Source organism: Melopsittacus undulatus, chromosome Z (assembly GCF_012275295.1).
Source record: "Melopsittacus undulatus isolate bMelUnd1 chromosome Z, bMelUnd1.mat.Z, whole genome shotgun sequence".
In the NCBI taxonomy this organism is placed as follows: domain Eukaryota; kingdom Metazoa; phylum Chordata; class Aves; order Psittaciformes; family Psittaculidae; genus Melopsittacus; species Melopsittacus undulatus.
Genome location: NC_047557.1, coordinates 83,824,967 through 83,844,191, shown reverse-complemented (window position 1 = coordinate 83,844,191; position 19,225 = coordinate 83,824,967). Strand labels below are relative to the sequence as shown.

The 19,225-nt window shown below is 47.3% G+C and overlaps 2 protein-coding genes across 8 annotated transcripts; one reads left to right on the top strand and one right to left on the bottom strand.

The window, feature by feature from the left end:
- Nucleotides 1–150: 150 nt before the first annotated feature.
- On the bottom strand, nt 151–7,836 carry FBXL8 (F-box and leucine rich repeat protein 8). 6 transcript variants are annotated; one of them, XM_034072728.1, is made up of 5 exons: nt 7,673–7,836; nt 7,411–7,597; nt 6,538–7,210; nt 2,068–2,298; nt 151–1,550 (listed from the first exon to the last, which is right to left on the bottom strand). In XM_034072728.1, exons 4-5 carry the CDS (start codon nt 2,229–2,231, stop codon nt 575–577), a joined length of 1,140 nt encoding a protein of 379 aa, XP_033928619.1. In that variant the 5' UTR covers nt 2,232–2,298; nt 6,538–7,210; nt 7,411–7,597; nt 7,673–7,836; the 3' UTR covers nt 151–574. The 6 variants fall into 6 exon arrangements, 5 of the variants coding, with proteins under 5 accessions (XP_033928619.1, XP_033928620.1, XP_033928621.1 ...); XM_034072729.1 differs by having other exon boundaries at nt 7,411–7,592; XM_034072730.1 differs by having other exon boundaries at nt 7,747–7,832.
- On the top strand, nt 6,850–18,519 carry TRADD (TNFRSF1A associated via death domain). 2 transcript variants are annotated; one of them, XM_034072732.1, is made up of 5 exons: nt 6,850–6,893; nt 8,727–8,878; nt 11,458–11,735; nt 13,397–13,586; nt 14,275–14,813. In XM_034072732.1, the coding sequence occupies exons 2-5, from the start codon at nt 8,737–8,739 to the stop codon at nt 14,574–14,576; spliced, it is 912 nt and encodes a 303-aa protein (XP_033928623.1). In that variant the 5' UTR covers nt 6,850–6,893; nt 8,727–8,736; the 3' UTR covers nt 14,577–14,813. The 2 variants fall into 2 exon arrangements, with proteins under 2 accessions (XP_033928623.1, XP_033928622.1); XM_034072731.1 differs by lacking the exon at nt 14,275–14,813 and adding an exon at nt 17,528–18,519 and having other exon boundaries at nt 6,865–6,893.
- The last annotated feature ends 706 nt before the right edge of the window (nt 18,520–19,225 follow it).

Genomic DNA, 19,225 nt, shown 5'->3' with positions numbered 1-19,225 from the left:
TCTTGATTCTCCCGAGAAACACTAACAGTGTAATAAAAGCAAAGGTCTTTGCATTCAAATTTACAACTTGGAAATCTGCATTTCTGAGGAAGAGAAAGACAAGATGGACAAGGGAATTTGCAGACTACATGTCTTTTATTACTACTTGGTGAATTGTTTTCATTCAGTGCTTTTTCTTCTGCTTGAATTTTCTAACATAATTCAGCTCTTGTTCTATCCCTCCAAGCTGAAAGTTACCTGATAACGGGTGAGCTCACCATCACTGAAATGCTAAAAGAGGAATTATCAAGGTTAGAATGGAATTTCCATCAGATGACCATAGTTCATTGCTATAGCTCACTGAATCTGCATGGCTAAGTACCCCACTGGGCAGGAAATGGCTGCATTGATGCTGCCACTTTCCTCAAGTGTCTATTTAAGTGGCTGCTGGGTGCCTGACACAAAGTGCTTGACTTCGAGGTTCTTTTAAAATATAGAATCAAAATTAAGTTTCACTGAGCTCTTCAGTAAAAATCTGCAAAGGGTAAATCTGGCTTTCCTGCTACATAAATAAGTAGTGAACTAAAAAGACTGGTCACTGAATTGCTACTGGTTTCCAAGGGTGCTGTTCCTTGGTGACCTTCAGAGTGTACTGTTTCAGACTGGGGCAGTGAGTGAGGAATGCTTCTACCACCTCCTGGCTGACCACACAGTAGCAGTGGATCTCCAACAGACTTCTGCACTGTCTAGCCAGATCCACTAGAGATGAATTTAAGTCCTCCGAGGAGGTGGTTTGCAGCGTCAGCTTCTTTAAAGTACTGCTGTAATTCTGGGTGACAAACCTAATCTGATTTACCATGTAATTATAGGTGTTAAGTTGCAGTGTGCTCACAGGTATATTCAGCTTTAGGATGTGTGGTATTTTGCAGGCAGGGACCGTATGATCGAACTCTAGGTCTACACAGAGTTGAGGATGCTTTTGACTTACAGCAGCCCAGAGCTCTTCTGAGATCACTGGTGTATATTTATCCAGACGCTCACAGAAAATGTCTAAATGGGTGAAAGCTGCTCTTTCAGGCTTGAGCAGTTCCTCAAATACATTGTCAGACAAACTGGCATAGTAAACCCCCAAGGCTGAGAGCCTGGGACATGCTCTGAGAACTTTCCTAATGGTGTCTGGAGCCACATTGCACACCAGGGTGTGGTTGTTGATGAACAAACTGTGCAGGTTTGGGTTAGTGGTAGCTAAGAGTTCAACAAGCTCATCATTGAGAGTGAAAGGCATTTGCCGAAAATCAATATGCTGAAGATCTATCTGGTTTTTAGTGTCACAAATATTTTGTATGCTTTGTAGAATGTCCTGGCCAGAGTAGAAATAGGGGTTCTCCCCGTGGCACACAATGCACAGCTGCTGCAGCTTGTGGTTCTGCTTTGCCAACACATCCAAGATGCATCTCACATTCTTCCGGTTGACCTCCTTGGACTGGTCAAACACGATCTTCAAGTGCTTGATTTGTCTGAGGAACTGGAGCAGGCTCTGCAGCATGCCTTCCTCATCCTCTGAATCACAGCTGGAAGGGGAAAACAAACTCTCAGTCACTGTGAATGCTGAGCTCGTGACCACAGAGCAGCCACTCTCCTTTATCAGTGCTTCTGCAAACATCAACAAGATCCCCCAGGCGTTTCTTCCCACTTGCTGCCTGGAGAATCACTGTGAGGCCAAACACTGAAGGAATCAGGAGGTGAGAAGAGTCAGTTCCCAGAAAGACCCATCAGAGAAGTATCAGGAGAAGGATAACAATTCATTAACTTTGTCCCTTGTCATTTACAAATAGCAACTTGTGTCTAAGAATGTAATATTTCCCACAGAACTCAAATCATTAGCAGTAACTGAAAAAACACAGCATATAACACAATTTTCTCTGTTATATATAAACAGGTGTTAGACATGTAAGATATCATCACACATAGAAGTCACAATGCCAATAATGTCATAGCAAAGTGACAGAAATGTTTTACATGCACAGGAAACAATGATCTAGTTACAGCTGCAAAGATACTTGGACACTAGAACCCCATTCCTCTTACCTGATCTCTGTGAAGTACCAGACAGAGCTAGAAGATACGGCTGCAGCCCATTGTCTGCACACCTGGAAGACTGTGTATCTATCTCGAAGAGAAAGATAATGGAAAATCTGGATAAGGATCTCTTCTGGGATGCAGTTCCACAGTTGTGGAGCTGGAGCAGGCATTTTCCTTATTCAGCCAGGAATAAAAGTGAGAGCAACTTCCAAAACTGCAATTAATTCACAAAAGTCTCTGTTCAGAAAAGCAAAACAAGAAAGGACAGACACACATTAGGATTTATTTAACAATTTATTTATCAATCCAGTGCAGCTGGATCATAAAAGAGGTCAAAATTTTTTCCATTTTGAAATTCCACTTACTTTTGAAATTGAACACAAAAATTAAGAAATCTATTGGCTAGCTGTTTTGCACAGTTTTTTCAAACAGTCCTAAGAAGCTGGGTGATACTTTACAGGAGAAAACAGCCCCACATATCCATTTTTTACTGACAGTGATGCAGAAGGCCTATTGTAGAGACCAGTAGCTGAATTACAATGGTTCTTATATATGACGAGATCTGAAAGTCTGAAAAAAATGTTTTATTACTGTGAACCCAGTTCTCAGAAATCCACTTTTCATGTGAAATATAATGCAGAAGAATAAGTGCCTGGGAAGAAGGCTGAGGTTTGTAGCATCAGACTACCTAACTTCTTCATTCACCTTCTTCCAAAGTGTGCTGTACCCATCTTCTGTATTCTCACACAAACAAAACCATCAACATAAGATATTTTTTCAACCCTGTCATAAACAAGTGAGAGATTTTTCCATGCAAACACTCCCCTTCCTAGGCTAGCACTGGAGTGTGGATCTCAATCTGAGTTTCATGGCATGCCCTCTGGCTTTTGAAGCCCCAGGCCCCTGGCATCACAGCATTTATCTCAGCATCACTGGTTTCAGTTGAATGAAAACCTGCACTTCTAGATATCCTCGAAGCAGGAAAAGAGTTGAAACCATTAAGGTAGTAGGGAGTAACGATGCAGAAAAGCATAATGCAGAGAGGAACACAACTGCACATTTTTCTAGAATAGCTTTGAATGTGTGACTCATTGAGTGTGAGGTGGCAGGAGCACAGCAGCTCTACTATCTATCTACCATCCTATGTATCAGTGACAACCCCCTTTCCACCCAGCAAGAGCTGCAACAGCCAAGGGCTACAGTCCTGCTACCTTCCCAGGAACTTGTTTTAGCATTTTCTCTGACAATCACCTCAGACTTTCCTACTTTCAGCTGCTCTTAACACTGCCTGTAATACATGTTTGTCAAAGTCATAGAATCAGGCAGCTTGAAAAAGCCCTTTAAGGTCACCAAGTCCAACCATCACTCCAGGACTGCCAAGTCCACCGCTAAACCATGTCACTAAATGTTAAACTGCTCTTTGCCCTACATGAAATCTCACATGCTCAGCTCCTTTAATTTTCACTATGGTCTTTTTCCTTAAAGCCTGAGCCCTTGGAGCCATGTAAAAAGGACCTTGACTCTCTTAGAAGGTAAGAGTGATACGTTGATTGCTTGGAAAAGCTAAAAAACGTTGCCTGAGAGCAGAAAGGCAGGCAGAAAGACAAAATTGTTAGTGCTACTTTAATGAAGCAAATGACTCAGTCACCGAGAAGCACGGCTCATGGCCTGCAGTGCAGTTTATTGGCTTAGTTCCGACTTGGATGCCTGCCCCGCTGAGGACGGCAGGGTTCGGGCCACCTCGGATCTCACAGAGCAGGGGCTGCTGCTGGCCGCGGCGCTGATCTTCGTCAGCTCTCAGCACAAGGAAGCAGGCTGGGAGCGAGCGGCCGCGGCCCAGACAGGAACCGGCGGTGTTGTGCTCAGGAGAGGTGCCCAGTGCTGTGAGCAGGCAGCACAGCGAAGCTCCCGTCGCAGCATCCCGCCACGGCATCCCCGCCAGTACCCGCGGCAAGGGCACAGCACTAGTACCTCTTGTTCCTCTTGGAGCAGAGCCCCTCTTCCTCTGCGCTGGCTGCCCGCGGCTCCCAGCTCTGGCTGCGCCCCAGAGGGAGGAGCGGAGGAGGAGATGCTAAAAATAACAGCAGAGAGGCCCCTTCCCTGCCCGGATGCTGTGCTGTCCTCGATGGCAGCGCCCCTTTCTCCTCCTGCTCCAGCACCCATACCCACCAGTTATTTAACACCCCACTTCCCTGAAGGGCCCCAGCACTGATCCTTCCACACTGCAGCTGCCAGCTCTAAGGGAAGCCTGTCCTGCCCCAGCCAAGGATTCTCCATGAAGACAGACACACAGCTGCATCGTTACACTCAAGTCCCGCTGAGCCCAGCCACTCTCCCTACCCCGGAATCTTTCCCTCCCAAATGGTAAGCAATAGGGTGAAACACCAACTGCTTATCAAACATGTGGACTTCACCCAGTGGGTTGCTCCCTGAAAGCCTTCACTCAGCAGAGTTAGAGGAACTTGGGTCTCAGCCACCTTTTCGGGTTTTTAACCCTTCATATATACAGAACAGATTACCTTCTAGGGGAAAATGCTCGTGGGACCTGCATGGGTGATGGTTCTTTGTGGCACCTCACCCTGTGCTTCCCACCTAGTTCTGGGAGCTGTTTCAGGCTTGCTTTTTGTAGGGGAAGGTTGGGATGTCTGGGCTCATTTAACCCCATTAACCCTTAAATGCATGAACTCATATATTGCTTCTTGAATTTTCAGCAGGTAAATGCCTGGTTCCCAGAAGCACTGGCAGTGCTGCTGCTTGAAGGGGCTGGTGGGTGCTGCCTGCCCCTCTCCCTGCAAACCACAGCACTCAAGAGACCAGCCTGGATTAACTCTTTTCAGTGAAGATTTTCCTTTGACAAACAAAAGAGCTTATATTGTTAAAATACTGTTGTTGTAAAATAGCATTAAATCTATATGTATTACATATACATATGTATATATAAGAAATGTTTTAGAATGCTTTCCACTTCTGTTTGAATGTCAGGTCTATGGAGAGCCTGCACAAACTGACTGCTGAGCCAGAGTGACAGCAGCAAACATGCAGGTACAAAACCTGGCCTCAGGCCCTCACCAGCTGGGGACAAACAAGAATGCTGCTGCTGTTACCCCTCTGCTTGTGGGAGGACCTCCAGGCAAGACAAACACAGCCTGGGAAGGAAACTGCTAACAGAGGTTCACCAATGGAGACCCAAATCCAGCTCCTTGCTTTGCTCACTATAGAACCAACCTCTCATGGTGTCGTGGTTTAAACCAAGTCCCCCAACTCCTGGAGAGTTAGGAAGGAGAATCCAAAGAATGTAGCCCCCACGGATTGAGATAAGAACGGTTTAATTGCTAAGGCATAACACAAAACCCCTACTGCCATTTACTACTACAAATAATAATGATACAGCAAGCAGCAAGTGAAAAGAATACAACACCCCATCAGCCACCAACCCATAACTCACTCCACCCTGCCCGGCCGAGCACCATGTGCTCCCTCCTCCATTTTTCTCCAGAGCTCTACCCCTCCAGCTTTCTCTTTCCCAGTATGCATCCTGGGCATCACGTGCTATGGTATGGAATACCTCATTGACTAGCCTGGGTCAGGTGTCCTGTCTCTCCTTCCTCCCAGACTCCCCTCCTCAACCTGGCTGGAAAAAACCTTGAACAAAAACACCCTCAAAACATGCTCAAACCGTGACACATGGACTCAGGAAAAGCTGCTTTATGCTCTCTACCTGTGCATTCAGTTTGTCAGAGGAGCACTGTGAAGTGAACAGACTCAGCTGCCTGAGAAAGAGGTGAGAAATCATTCAGGTATCACTGCAGGAAAGACTAAACCAGAATGCCCAGCAGCATGTTAACACCATCACCTCACAGGTCCTGTGGGAGAGACACAAGGGCCAGCCCCATGCTCCACCCGCTTGCACAGCTCAGCATCACCTCTGCTTTTGCCCAGCAGGGTCCCAGAGGTCCCTTCCCATCAGTGCCGCTTCCATAAACAGTGCCAGACTCCCTGCTTGTTTCTGTTGGGAGCTTTCCTCCTTCACCCACTGCACTCTTCAGACAGAAGTGTCCTGTTGAGCGTGATGGATTTGTCTGGAGAAGAAAACTCCACACCATGAATCCCTCTCCCCTCCTGGGCACACTCTGGATGCTGTCACAGCTGCTGCAGTTACAGGTTATCTGAGGACACCTTTTAAAGGTGAGCTCCAGGGAAGGGATGATCTAAGAACTGAACTTCCTCCAGTGCTCAGTAATTATTAACCCAACCAGTCTTCATTTCACCATTCATTCTCATTAGCAGTTCCACGGGGGAAAGCAGGTGAGAGCCAGGTGGGACCCAGCAGCCTTGCAGTACCATCAGCCACAAGGTACAGAGGTTATCCCAGCACCTTGCTTTCCTCCATCCCTAAGGACCAGGGGCACGCAGCCAGCCCCACTCGGGCTCAGGTATCTGACCAGAGCGCTTTCTAACCATATTCTAGATGCTCACCTAGAGGGTGACCAAGCTGCCGAGACTGGCCGAGTGTTCTGCGGCCACCGGACCCGCGGCCTTGTGCATGGAAACCCGGAGGTGTCAGGGCACGGCGGGACCGGCTCAGGCCTCTCTGGCACACAGCGCCCGTGCCGCCAGGCCAGCCCCGCAGGGCTGCGGGGCAGCGCGGTTGCCGCGGCAGGTCCGGGGGAGCAGCGGCTGCACTCTCGCACCGCAGCCAGGCTTGCTCGGGTCCCTCTGGTCCCCCCGGCCCCGCTTCCCCGTTACCCCGCCCGGGCCGTGCGGAGCAGCAGGCGGCGCCTCGCAGAGGCGGAAGTGGCGGCGCCGAGGCCGGGCAGCGGCGGTGGCTGGAGGTAAAAGCGCCCGGAGCTGGCGGGCGGGCCCGGAGCTACCGCGGGAGGGAGGCCGGGCCGGGGACGCCGGACTGGGTGGCTCGGGTCGGGCCAGGGCAGGGCCGGGCCGGGTTTCCCCGGTGCTGCTCGGCTGACACGGCGGGGCCGGGGCTTTAGTTGAGCGGGTGAGCGGGGCCCCGCGCGTCAGCGGCCTGGGGAGGGACAGGCGGGCACCGGGAGAACGGACTGTCACTGCGGGCCGGTGCCTGCGCTGGCTCCAGAGCTTGGGTCTTCTACCTTCGCCTCTTAGAATTCCTCCACAGGAACTGGGAAGCGGCCTGACAGCAAAGGACAGCAGTCAGCGGTGAGCGCGCACTGTGTTGCCTGGGGCTGGCTTTTCCAGAGCACCCCCAAACAGTTTGGCCGCTGCTGCTGCTCGGACCCACAGCGAGGGTCCCCTGCTGCAGGCTGGCAATGGGCTGGAGAACTCACTCGCTGGGATAACACTGCCAAAGCACAACAGCAAAGGGCTTCTTACCTGAGTTTTCGGTGTCATTTCCAGGCTCCCCAGCCTTGCCGAGTGGAACCAGGTGGCTGCTGAGGAGCAGGAGCCTGGTCTGTGTGGGGAAGGGGCACAGAGGCGCAGGGTCCATGCTGCAGTGGTGAAACAGGGTCCCCACACTGCACCTGCCTCTGCTCTGGTTGGGAGCTCTGGGTCATCTGCACTGGAAAAGATAAATCAATCTGGGTTTAATCTTTTAAACATTCCGTGTCTGTAAGATGTCACTCAGATTTGTTACCTTCATTCTATGGGACACTAGGAGATGGGTGCCTAGATCCCAAACTTTCCAGTGTTTGGAAGCTCAGATCAAACCTGGACTGCAGCAGCAGTGCGCATCCTCCTCTTCTTTACCAGATGCTTTTCTAAAAAGCCTGTGCACTGTGTATCCCTCAGCCTGGAAACACTCCCTCCCACATCTTGTAGGCACTCCTTCCTCTCCAAGTTCAGTGTGAATGTTATGATTCACTGGTTATTTCCTGTATTTTCTGAACAAGTAAAAGGCTCCTGTTCTGGGCACAGGTTCAAGATTCTAGGAAGGAAACAGGGTGGGCCGTATGTTCCAGTACTCTGTTGGACATGCTGCAAAGGGTGGCAATGGTTCCCAGCCTCAGCTACAATCTGGAGGACAGTCAGTCCACGGGAGCTCATCCTTCTCAGCATGGCAGTCCCTGGTGACAAAAAACCTTCACACCCGCAAGCTAAAAGGCATCTGAAGAGAGGGACACTGTCATGTCCAGCAGTTACACTGTCAGTATTTGCAGCCGAGAGAAGGCTGTTGGGTTTGTACAACTAGGAAGAAAGCTGGAAGGAAGGGTGCCTGTGGGAAGGCGCACACAGGCAGTCAGAGAGGGGACAGGACCTATGCTTGGAGCTGAGCCAAAGGGTGTGTTGATTCATCTTTGCTTGCAACAGGGCTTCAGTCTGTGGGAACGTGCCAGACCAGGACTGCTGGATGCCCCCCGAAGCACCCCAACTGTGCACCTTTAAACTTTGCCACCTTGACTGGGCAGGCAGAGGCACGAGGACTGAAACCTTTTGGTTCAGACTATCTTTGGACTATAAAATGTAAAATTAAAGCAGAGCTTTGTGAGCTGCAGCGTCTTTGGGACACCATGCCCCACTGTGCTGTGCTTTACAGAATAAGAGTAAATTCCTTAAAAGTGACACTTGCTTTAAGATCACCACCTCCTCTAGGAAATATGGGTAAATCTCCATAATCTGTGCTGTAAGGACTCGCCCAACATCAGGCCATTTTTTCCTGTGGTCTCTCAGCTCACCTGAGTGTTTTGTAGGGTGCTGAAGATGGCAAACAGCTCTGCTCCTTGGATTGGCTGCGCTTATCTCTTCCTCCAGTCAACATGTAAGACAATCATTCTGCCGTCTCTCTACGAAAGCTCCCAGAAGAAACCTAGTGTGTTCAAAGCACTGAAGCTGGCATTAGCAGGTACCCATCCTTTCTGATACCTTGTCACACCATCTCATCTCTTCATGCAATGCCAGTCTTTCTTTAATCTCATACTCCTGGTTAAGGAAAGATGGTGCTGACTGTATTTAGGAAAGACAGTGAAGTGGAGCAAGTTCAGCAGAGGTCTCCCAAGATGGCTAGGGGCTGGAGCACTTGTCCTATGAGGAGAGGCTGAGGGAGTGGACCATTTCATCCTGGAGAACAGATGGCTTTGGAAAACCTACCTATTGGTCCCTGCCAATACCTGCAGGGAGGGGAGATGGAGCCACACTCTTTGTAGTGGTGCATAGGGAATGGGTATCAACAGGCAAAAATTGAAACAAGAGAGGTAGACACCAGACAGAAAGACAAATATTTGCTCCATGAGGACAGTCATGCAGTTGCCTGGAGTGACTGTATTTGCTGTCCTTGGGGGGGTTCGGAATGGGACTGGATAAAGCCCTGAGCAACATGGTATGACCTCAGAGTTGACCCTACTTTTCATGGGAGGTTGGGCTAGAGACTTCCTGGGCTTCCTTCCAAGTTGAACTATCCTATGACTTATCCTCCATTTATGAATGTTTGTTAAAACCCATTAACATAAGAGGGGGAAAGGTTAGGAGATGTATTTCCTGTCTTTATACCACCACAGAGATTACTGCTTTGAGAAGCTGATTTTTAAACTTAGTGTTAGCCAGTTCAGCTGAACTGTGTTTTGATGTAAACAGGCACAAACACATTAGCTTCAAGTGTATATAGCCCTGTTTACATCAAAAAAGGACTTGAGATGCAAGTGGCCATAAAACTATATTTCTCTATCCACCTTTGCACCAAGCTTACCACAGAATAATAGTAAGTTGGAGAATTCATCATACTTGTCTAGAAAAACTCCCCTGGTATTCTTTACCTGTCACACAGCTGAGCCCATATTGTTTAGTGGGGCTTGTGTAACTGTTCTGTAGTTTCTTCTGGCAATCATGAGCCTGTCCAAGTCACTAGTTTATCCAGTGCAAGATGTTCCTCATCTTGCAGCTCAATCTAAAGATGGGAACCAGCAGGAAACCGAACACAGTTGTCCTGTTAGACTTGTTTTATGGCTGCTTTATGTCATTGGAATGTGAATCTGCTCACATGTTAAAGGAAAGCCCATGAAACCATTAAATCCTAAGATGTTTATTCAGACCTAAAAAGGGTATGAAATCTGAAGCTGAAGTTTCTTGAAGAAAAGCATGCAAAATCCTTTGTTTTGAGGTAGCTTCACAGCTGTCTCATACAACATTCACAAAGGTTTCCATGTCTTTGCAACTTTTCCCAGCCCTCTTACCCTGTTACGGTAACTTTTGCTTGACCATCACTCACAAAAAAAAAAGCATGAAGAAAGGGATAAAAGGACATTTCTAGTCAGCCACAGTGAATTAAAATGCCTCTCCTAGGTGCCTAGCCTCATGTCGCAGTTAGTTACACTATTCCAAACTAGACTTTCTGATGCAACCAAGACTCAGTTAACCCTGTAAAGCCACTGTTAGATCACATGCTTTTAAATGCCAGGTCACTTATTCTGCCTAATGTGGAACACACAAGTCTATTTTGCTTTAGGATTGTCCCCCAAGCATGTCTAAAGAATGCCAGGACATGTGGTTTAGAAATACCTGATGTAGAGCAAGTCTGTGCTGGTACCTCCATACAGGCCTGACAGCAACAGGCCAAGAGGTTAATTCAGATCTGGAAGCAGTACAGGAAGCCTCACACAGGCCTCTGCTGCAAAGAAGAGACAAACACATACTGTAAACTGTCATCATCAGCGTATAAAATCCCTGAGGAGACAAGGTCAGTGTACACAGCTAATCAAAATTAAATTTTGCTGGGAGAAGGGAGACTCAAGGCTGGACAATTTCTGTTGTCCATGGTGCTTGTGCTCCCCCTGGACTAACTAATGTCAGAGGGTACGTCCCTGGCTGCTTCTTGCTTAGATTTTAGCATGAATTATTTCTTTGTGCAAAACAGCTGAACAAGTCAAGGCCCAGTCTCAAGCAGCCTAATTCTTATGGCTGGATCCATCATTCCCCGTTTGTGAGAGATGTTGAAGGCTCAGTGCCAGCCAAAATTTACCTCCAGGGGTGGAGTGGAAAGGAAACACTGTGTCTCTTTCCAGGACCTTCATCACTGCTTAAAACTCCAGTCACAAGGACTGGAGACTGACTGAGCACTCAGCTGGAATATGCATTTTCATGTATAAAACTTCCTTGTGTTAGCAGTTTAGCATAACCATTTCTGTCCTGGAAACAGAACCTCAGACTTAAAACCTCTCCTAATAAACAGTGTTGAGATAATTACCTGATGTGTAGTACCACAGGTCTTCAGCTGGACACCATACTTCATGGAGGTGGATGGAGGCAAGACAGCAAAAACTTCATCCTTTCCTCTTGATTTTACACACAGGTTGTTAATTCCAGAGGACATCAACACAGAGATGACAATTCAAAAGCTGCTCCATTGCAGGCTGGGAGGTGGATGTGGGAGTGGGTCTGGGTTGTCTGTCTCATGTGTGGATAGTGACTCTGCTCACTTCTCCCCTCCAGACTCCACTGGCAGCATAAATGGTGTGGACATGCTCAAAGTGCACTGCAGCCACCCACACCTGATAATCCAGCTCAAGTTCTGCAAGCAGGAGAACTGCCGCCGGTTCCTGCAGAGCTACCGGGAAGGAGCACTCCAGGAGTCCCTCCAGAAACACCTCCAGCTCTCCTTAGCCATAAGCACAGTGCCTCTTGAAATGGAGCTGAAGGCTGGAAGTGAGCACCTCGACAGCATGCTAAAGGATGAGGATCACTGCCTGGAATGTATCTACAGAGAAAAGGTGAGTGGGAGGGGGAGGGAGTACAGGCAGCAATGAGGAGCAGTAGCACAAGACTCAGGAAGATGGGTGCAAATCTTGCTTTGCTGCAGCGTGCTGGGTTGATGACTTCTTCATCCTTCAGTTCTCAGCTGTAATATGGAGTGAGCTCTGCCCTTCCCCAGAAAAGAGCCTAAAACTGCTTACAGAGATTCTGCTAAATCACTCTGGTTTCTGTGTATAACAATTATTGTGTCTCAGATGTGTGTTATCACTGCTAAAATGAGGAATTACAGAAGGTGCAGTGGACAGCAAAAGCAAGTGTGCTCAATACACCTGCAAGGCAGGCAGAGTGTGGAATGATCAGTGCTCAGCATCTTCCTCACCACCTCGCACACCTCAGAGCAGCAATGGCAACTGCACCTAGAAATGAGCCTGAGTGCAAACAGTCTGCACATTATACCAACTTGTGACAGAGTGGGGGACACAGCATCTGCTGTGAGCAGGAATTTTCTGCCCTTCTGAAGGCAAAGTCCCTTGGGAGCAACATCTGAAGTCTAGCTCATCACACACTTTGGCACTGACATTCTAATCCTGCTAGCAATAATAGTGAGATCTTGATATCTTACCTCAAAACCAAGGTAGCTGATGTGATTAAACTCATTGCCTTTTTCCGCTCCTCTCTTTTTCCACTGGGAACTAGCAACACCTTATAGCTCTGGTTCCTTCCAGATAATCCTGGGAAATAGGTAGGCGCCATCTGCTTGGGAAGATTAGGCACAGGAGCATGTTGTGCCAGGTTGCTTTTGTGCAAGCACAGAGAATGAAATGCAAACATTTCAGCCCTGGACCAAACAACACGTGATATCCCATAGCCTGTCAACTTCTACTTTCTGCTCCCTCCTCTGCTGAACTAGCTGACTGGACAAAGGAGATGGGCTTATTCTCAGTTCCCCAAACTGAGAACTCAGTCTGACTTGTGCCTAACAATGCAACAGTCAGACAGATAACACCAGGGCAAAGGCATCTGTGTCTGAGGGCAGTGCTGGGTACCTGCTGTATGTGAGCTAAACAACAGACTGAGTCCGAGCAGTCACCAGGTTTGACTCTTCCCGTGTGCTTTTGATGTCTCTTTTTCTCATTATCTGCTTTTTGGAGGTCAGACTAGTTTTCTCTTGGTTAGTGAGAAAAACCATCTTGGATTGGATCCAAGAACAACAAAACTTAAGAAATAGAGGCACAGAACGAGAGAAGGGGCAGCAGGAGCTGCCTGCCTTGGTGGCCATGAGCTGTTGGATCAGGTCACCCAATTCTGTGGGTTTGATCCTAATGTGGATTAAGGCAGAAAAGCCATGCTGCCTCTGGTGCACCCTAATTCTTGCAGAGGGCTGCTGAAAATAAGCATGGACTCGTACCAGCTTTGTTCAACATGTAAGTGCTCACTGCCGCATGTGAGAAACCCAGGAGGGCAAAATTGCCTATGTCGTATCACAGATTCAAATTCACACATTTATAGCCAGAACTCCATTAGACTATCTTATTGGGTCAGTTTATAATCTGCATTCTAGCTATCTCATTGCTCCTCTCTTGGGACCAACATCTTAAGCTGCACCTTCCCGCTAAGCATCTACGGCTTCACAAGACAGTGGACCTGGCACGCATCACTGATGCTGTTTGCATTGCAGCCAGACCGCCTGAGGGATGAGGAGATCACAGAGCTTGAGAAATGCCTGGAGAGACTGATTGTTCATCAGAGCATCAACAACACGGCTGCAAAAGACTGCACATCTCTCAACTCCCAATCTCTACCTGGCCCTTCTCAAGGCAACTCCCTTTCCCCACAGGTCACCTTCACCTTTCAGGGACAAGAGTTTGGTGAGTAGCTAGAGCTGACCAAGAGCACCCTTGGTCTTCCTCATCTCAAAGGCCAAGAGGGAGTATTAATGTAACTGCAATTGGGGTCTCAGATAAATTAGGGGTTTTCCAGCATCCCATAAGGAAGGAATTATAGTAGTCCTAAGATATTGCCATACTACTTCAGATCAGGCTTCATACTGTTTTTCCATTAAGGGGAAGGCCTAAGCAAGGCAGGGAGCATAGATGTGCCAGGGTAGGTGGCCATGAGCAGGTAAGTGTGTCACCACATGCTCCAGTTTGCCATGCACCAGCACTGCCCTGGGCTGGCAGACTACATGGAGAGCAGAGCTGTGCAGCTTACACAGAGAGGACAGGGAGACACTAGGTGGTGAGGCTTACTCCAGCTGATATTCCCTTCCCAGTGGTGGAGGAATGCTGTTGGAGCACAGAGACATGTACATGAACTTTGCCCACGGCAGTCCCTTTAGCTTTGCTGCTTTGACATGTCTGCTCCAAGCTCACAGTGCTGAACTGGTGTTAAACCACCAAGGACAAGCAGAGCAGCTCCACAGTGGTTTAGTGATGTGCTGTGGACCCTCAACAGACTCCCTGCTGCACAGAATGTTGAGCAAACCTTGGACTGGGCCAAGCTGCACCACATCAGCTGTGGAACCTCTGTGTTTGACCTGCCCTCTGTCCCTTTCAGACAACAGAACGCTCACACCAGATGACCACCAGAAGTTTGCCAAGCTTGTGTCAAAGAAATGGAAGCAAGTGGGTCGCTCTTTGCAGAAGAACTGCCGGGCCCTACGTGATCCTGTCATTGATAACCTGGCTCTCGAGTATGACCGAGAGGGACTATATGAACAAGCCTACCAGCTGCTGCTCAGGTTTAGGGAGTCAGAGGGGCAGAAGGCCACAATAGGACGGCTCATTGCAGCCCTGGAAGAAAATGGTCTTATCAGCTTGGCTGAGGAGCTCCTGGGCCTCCATGCCAGTCAGGACTGATCTAGAGCCCAAAGGGTAGTGGCATTGCTAAGAGCTTTCTTGCTTCAGCTAGTGTAATGAGACTGCTGCTAATGTCTGGGAATGTAAACTCCTGAAAATCACTGCAGGTTTCCATGCAGGTGGGGATGCCCAGGGGAGAGGTTCTGTGCTCACAGAAGCCAGCACAGGCCTCTGACATTCCTTATTTCATTCTGTTTCCAGAAGTCAGCTTTACTTACCCATGAACTGGTGACTTCCTTCAGGGCTGAAATGTCACAGGAAAACAGCCAGACAGGTAGAGAGCATAGGGGATAGTGGGGGAGAGGGGAAAGCAGGGAAGGCATCTCAAGAGAGCTTCTCCAGGAAGCAGACAGTGCCACTGTTTCTCAGGCTGTGTCTCACAGCCATCACCTGGAGAGCTGCAATATATTTTTAATACTGAAGACATTATGGCCTCAGATGTGACATCAAGCAAAGGCAAAGGGGAAATTAAGGAAAAGTCAATTTTACATTGTTTTCCTTCTTTGTTCTTCAAACAAGCAACATCTGTAGCAAGTGCATTTGTCCTGCGCTGCTCTAGTACAGCTGCTTCCCACCTCTCACCACCCGAAATTGTTCTTTTACCTGGGACAGTCAGACTCTTCCACAGGGCATAAGATTGCTGCTGTGGAACAAGTTTCAGGCACTGAACAAGCAATATGGACAAACACAGAGAATGATTCCCAACTTTTTCTGGACTGTGGTGAACAGGAACATACTGACTACCTTGTGCTTAGCTCTTTCCCACCAGCCAGAGGGAGCCTGCATTTGTGAAAATCAAAGCAGTGCTGGAAGGAAAGTAGTTTCCTAGTCAGCAAGTGACCTGTGGTGTGTAGAGTGGAACTTCTGCTCTAAGGTGTGTTGCAGCATCAAATACCCTCCTGGAACCAGCTCACAGCAATCACCTCTGACCAGCTGGCTGCTGGTACCTTCCCTTACTTCTTAACCAGCTGCCCGTAGCCTCTGGAGGTCACCGGGGAGGATAGTTCACGCAGTCGTGTGTCCCAGGTGTCAGGGTCTGCACAGAGCCTTTCCATAGCAGCATTGTCACTGTGTGACAGTTGGCCATCAGCTGCTGTGCCTGGATTTACCTGGTTTTGAGTGTAAAAAAGGTTTAAAAGGCAAAGCACCCAAACACCAGGGCTGGCTCATCCTTTCAGTTCCAGTGGGAGAAGCCAACTGTCTCCTGGCATGGTTAGAAGCCTACAAGAAAGCTGGGGAGGGACTTTTTACAAGGGCATGCAGTGACAGGATAAGGGGGAATGGCTTTAACCTGACAAAGGGGAGATTTTGATTAGACATTAGGCAGAAGTTCTTCCCTGTGAGGGTGCTGAGGCCCTGGCACAGTTTGCCCAGAGGAGCTGTGGCTGCCCCATCCCTGGCAGTGTTCAAAGCCAGGTTGGACAGGGCTTGGAACAACCTGCTTTAGTGGAAGGTGTCCCTGCCCATGGCAAGGGGTTGGAACTGGGTGAGCTTTGAGGTCCCTTCCAAACCAAACCAATCTGTGATAGGATGTATGATATGATATGCAGACTGCAATGAAGCAGAGTTTACACATTTGCCTATAACATAGCACAAAGCAACAAGTATCTAACATGACATGGGTCCTGTGAAGCACAACAGTATCTTGATTACCTTTGACATATTCCACATGCTTTCCCAGTATGTTTTTGCTTATCCTTTTCCATTAATTCTATCCCTCTTTGCCCTTCCCATCCACAGGAATAGCAGTGGACCTGGGAAAGTATTCCAGCAGCAGAGGGTGGCTCTGGCAGCACACACAAAGTCTGTATGTGTACATGATATTGGGTTGCTGGTAGTCATGGTAGGACCAGCTTTCATGCAGTCCAGCCCTGATGGCCTCGTAAACCACAACTCACATCTTAATCCTTTACTGGAGTAAAAGCTGTAATTCAGTAAGGGAACACAACCTTGGGTTCAGGTGTCGACTCAGATCTGAGCTCCTGGGATTGGTGCTGCTCCCTTTGCTTCTGCTGCAGTGCATACTGGGAGCATCAGCCAGCTGAAAGCCTGAATGAGCAGGATTTAGACAGGAGCTTCTACCCAGCTGGGGTTCACAGGCCTCACATGAGCTGAGCATCACATTCCTCAATGTAAATCTGCAGATAAAAAGCCAGGCTTTGAATTCCCAAGGTTATGTACACAGCATGGAAAGGAAACAGGGGGTTAAAAATGAGGAGGAGATTTTCAGGGTGAATCTGATTCCTTTTTGCCCTTCAAAGGAAGCAGGACTTCATGCAGGCACCATCGCTACAAAGACAGTTGCTCTATGACCTTTTATTAAGCCATTCTGTGTGATTATTCTTGCAGTCTCATCTCCCTCATTCCTGCTCCACATCCTACCATCTCCCTTACAGTGTTTTTCCCAAAATGAAGCAAATATATGTCTGACAGTTTTGCTTTTAGGACCAGCACAGCAATGCTGATCTTAGGTCAGGCTGCTGTGGAACCATACATCAAAGCAGTTGCTTTCCTGCCAGAGCCAAACTGGGGCACTCTGATTGACAGCAACCCACCTGGCAAACCGTATTTTTAAAACAAACAAAAAAGTAGGCAGAAATTTGAATATTGCTTTAACAAAAAATGATTGTTAAAAAACAGGGACATATGCATAAGCCTGGTGTCTCATTTGTAATGAGTATTTCTAATTTTCTCAGACTACCTATTCATGTGCACAACTTTCATACAGTTACAAGGCAGACACTGAGTAGTAAGAACTGTTAGTTTTTATAGCATCTGTTAATGCTCAAAATATGAAAGGCTTATTATTCAGCATCTACTTAAAGTCCAGAATCCTTCTTTGCTGCTATTACTGTATTACAGAGGACATGAATGCTTTTTTTCTTAATGCAAACCTTATGTACTCTTTTGCTCAGCCAGAAATTGGCATATGTGTTTCCTCTTACTCACAGATTCCCTCTCAAAAGTGCCATTAAGTTCTGGAGCTCATGGCAACCTTCCTTCAATCTCATCATCTTTTAAGAGCATTCACAGGTGCCTCCATTGCAGAGACTCGAAGGAAAAGGGTTTTCCAGTGATATTCCATGGTGGAATTGTCTTGAGCACATGGCTGGTTTGGGACCATAGCAGTGGCTGTTTAATGCTGCCTTTTCCAGATTAGTCATCATCATCATCAGATGCAATGAAAACTCAATTCTGGTCTCAGGTGGACTCCTTCCTGCTGAAAGAACTGTTTTTTTTTTTTTTATTAGCTGGCACAAGCTTAGATGAGACAATTTTCCCAGAAGCCTTAGGATTAAATAGGTCAATTGAATTGTGAGTATACAAAGTCATTTGCATTGATTTGGCATTTCGCTGGGGCTTGACCTTGAATTTACTTATTTTACCAAGAAGATTTCACAGTGGTTTTACACCAAAGACAAGGAAACTTGATTGAACAGGGAAGCAAGAAGCACTCACAAAGAAAAAAACATTAGTAGAGATTTGTTGAAAAAGTTAGAGGTGTGTCTTTGCCTTGAATAGTAATGCAAAAAAAATTGGAACTGAAGGAAGAGCTACATGTTAGGGATACCACCAGAAACTCGGTGCTACATGCTAGATGATGTAGATAATAGCTAGATAATAATGACCCCTTTCTTTCTTGCCTGTGCAAAGTTAGTTGTGCGCATGTTGCACCTACTCAGATGTGACATGGAAGTGAACTCTCTTCCTTCTGTTTTATCAATTACCTAATGTCTAGTGTGTGAGATAAGCCATGGGCAGTGCTACTGCTGGTGAGTTTGGCCTGACCCCCTAACAGCACTTTTCTGGGTAATGTATGTCGGGGAAAAAAGTAATGCGTTTCCTGGCGGTAGTGGGGCTCAGAATCAAACATGCATCAAAACAGCACAATACTAAATGCAAATAAAGATGCAAATCAGCTGCATGTAAAAAAAAAAAAAAAAAAAAAAAAAGACAAAATATAAAACAGCAGAAACCAAGCTGAAATCACTTACAGGAAGGGATCCAAGAGGGCTTTTTTGTGATAGAGATTCTTTTTGTAGTTTTAGCAATGTTTCATATACGAAGGAGGCTCCTTTCAGTCTGCCAGAAGCAATAAAAGATCCATCCAAAGGAGAATTTGAATGATTTGTTTTGGCATAGTTGAGCTACAGTGTTCAAAGGGATAGTAACAAACAGGAGAGTGAAAGTTAAAACACAAACACTTTGAGGTGAGGCATCTGATACATGAGTGTACATGTATATAGTGAGAGTATACCCTGATACATGGTTGTCACCAAGGAAAATATCAAAGCTTTCTGGAGGCTGAGTCACTGAAAGGTTGACTTTAACCCTCTTAGATGCTTGCAACAATACACCATAGATTAATTAATCTGCTGAGTATCACAGTGCAGCATCACAGCACATAAGGAAGGTGCTCTCTTCCAGCAGCTTCAGTTTTCCCTTGCCACCGCTGCTTAGAGTAGAGCAGTTTGTCAGGTGGAAACAGTACTTGACTCAAAAACAAGGATTGGTTCATTGTGATTGATCAGAAGCACTTCAGTGTCATGAGCTGGACTTCAAATAAATCATAACGTTTTCTTCCAGATTTTCACAGCAAGTCTAAAAACCAACATCAACAATTCACAGCAATACTTCCCAGATTTAAA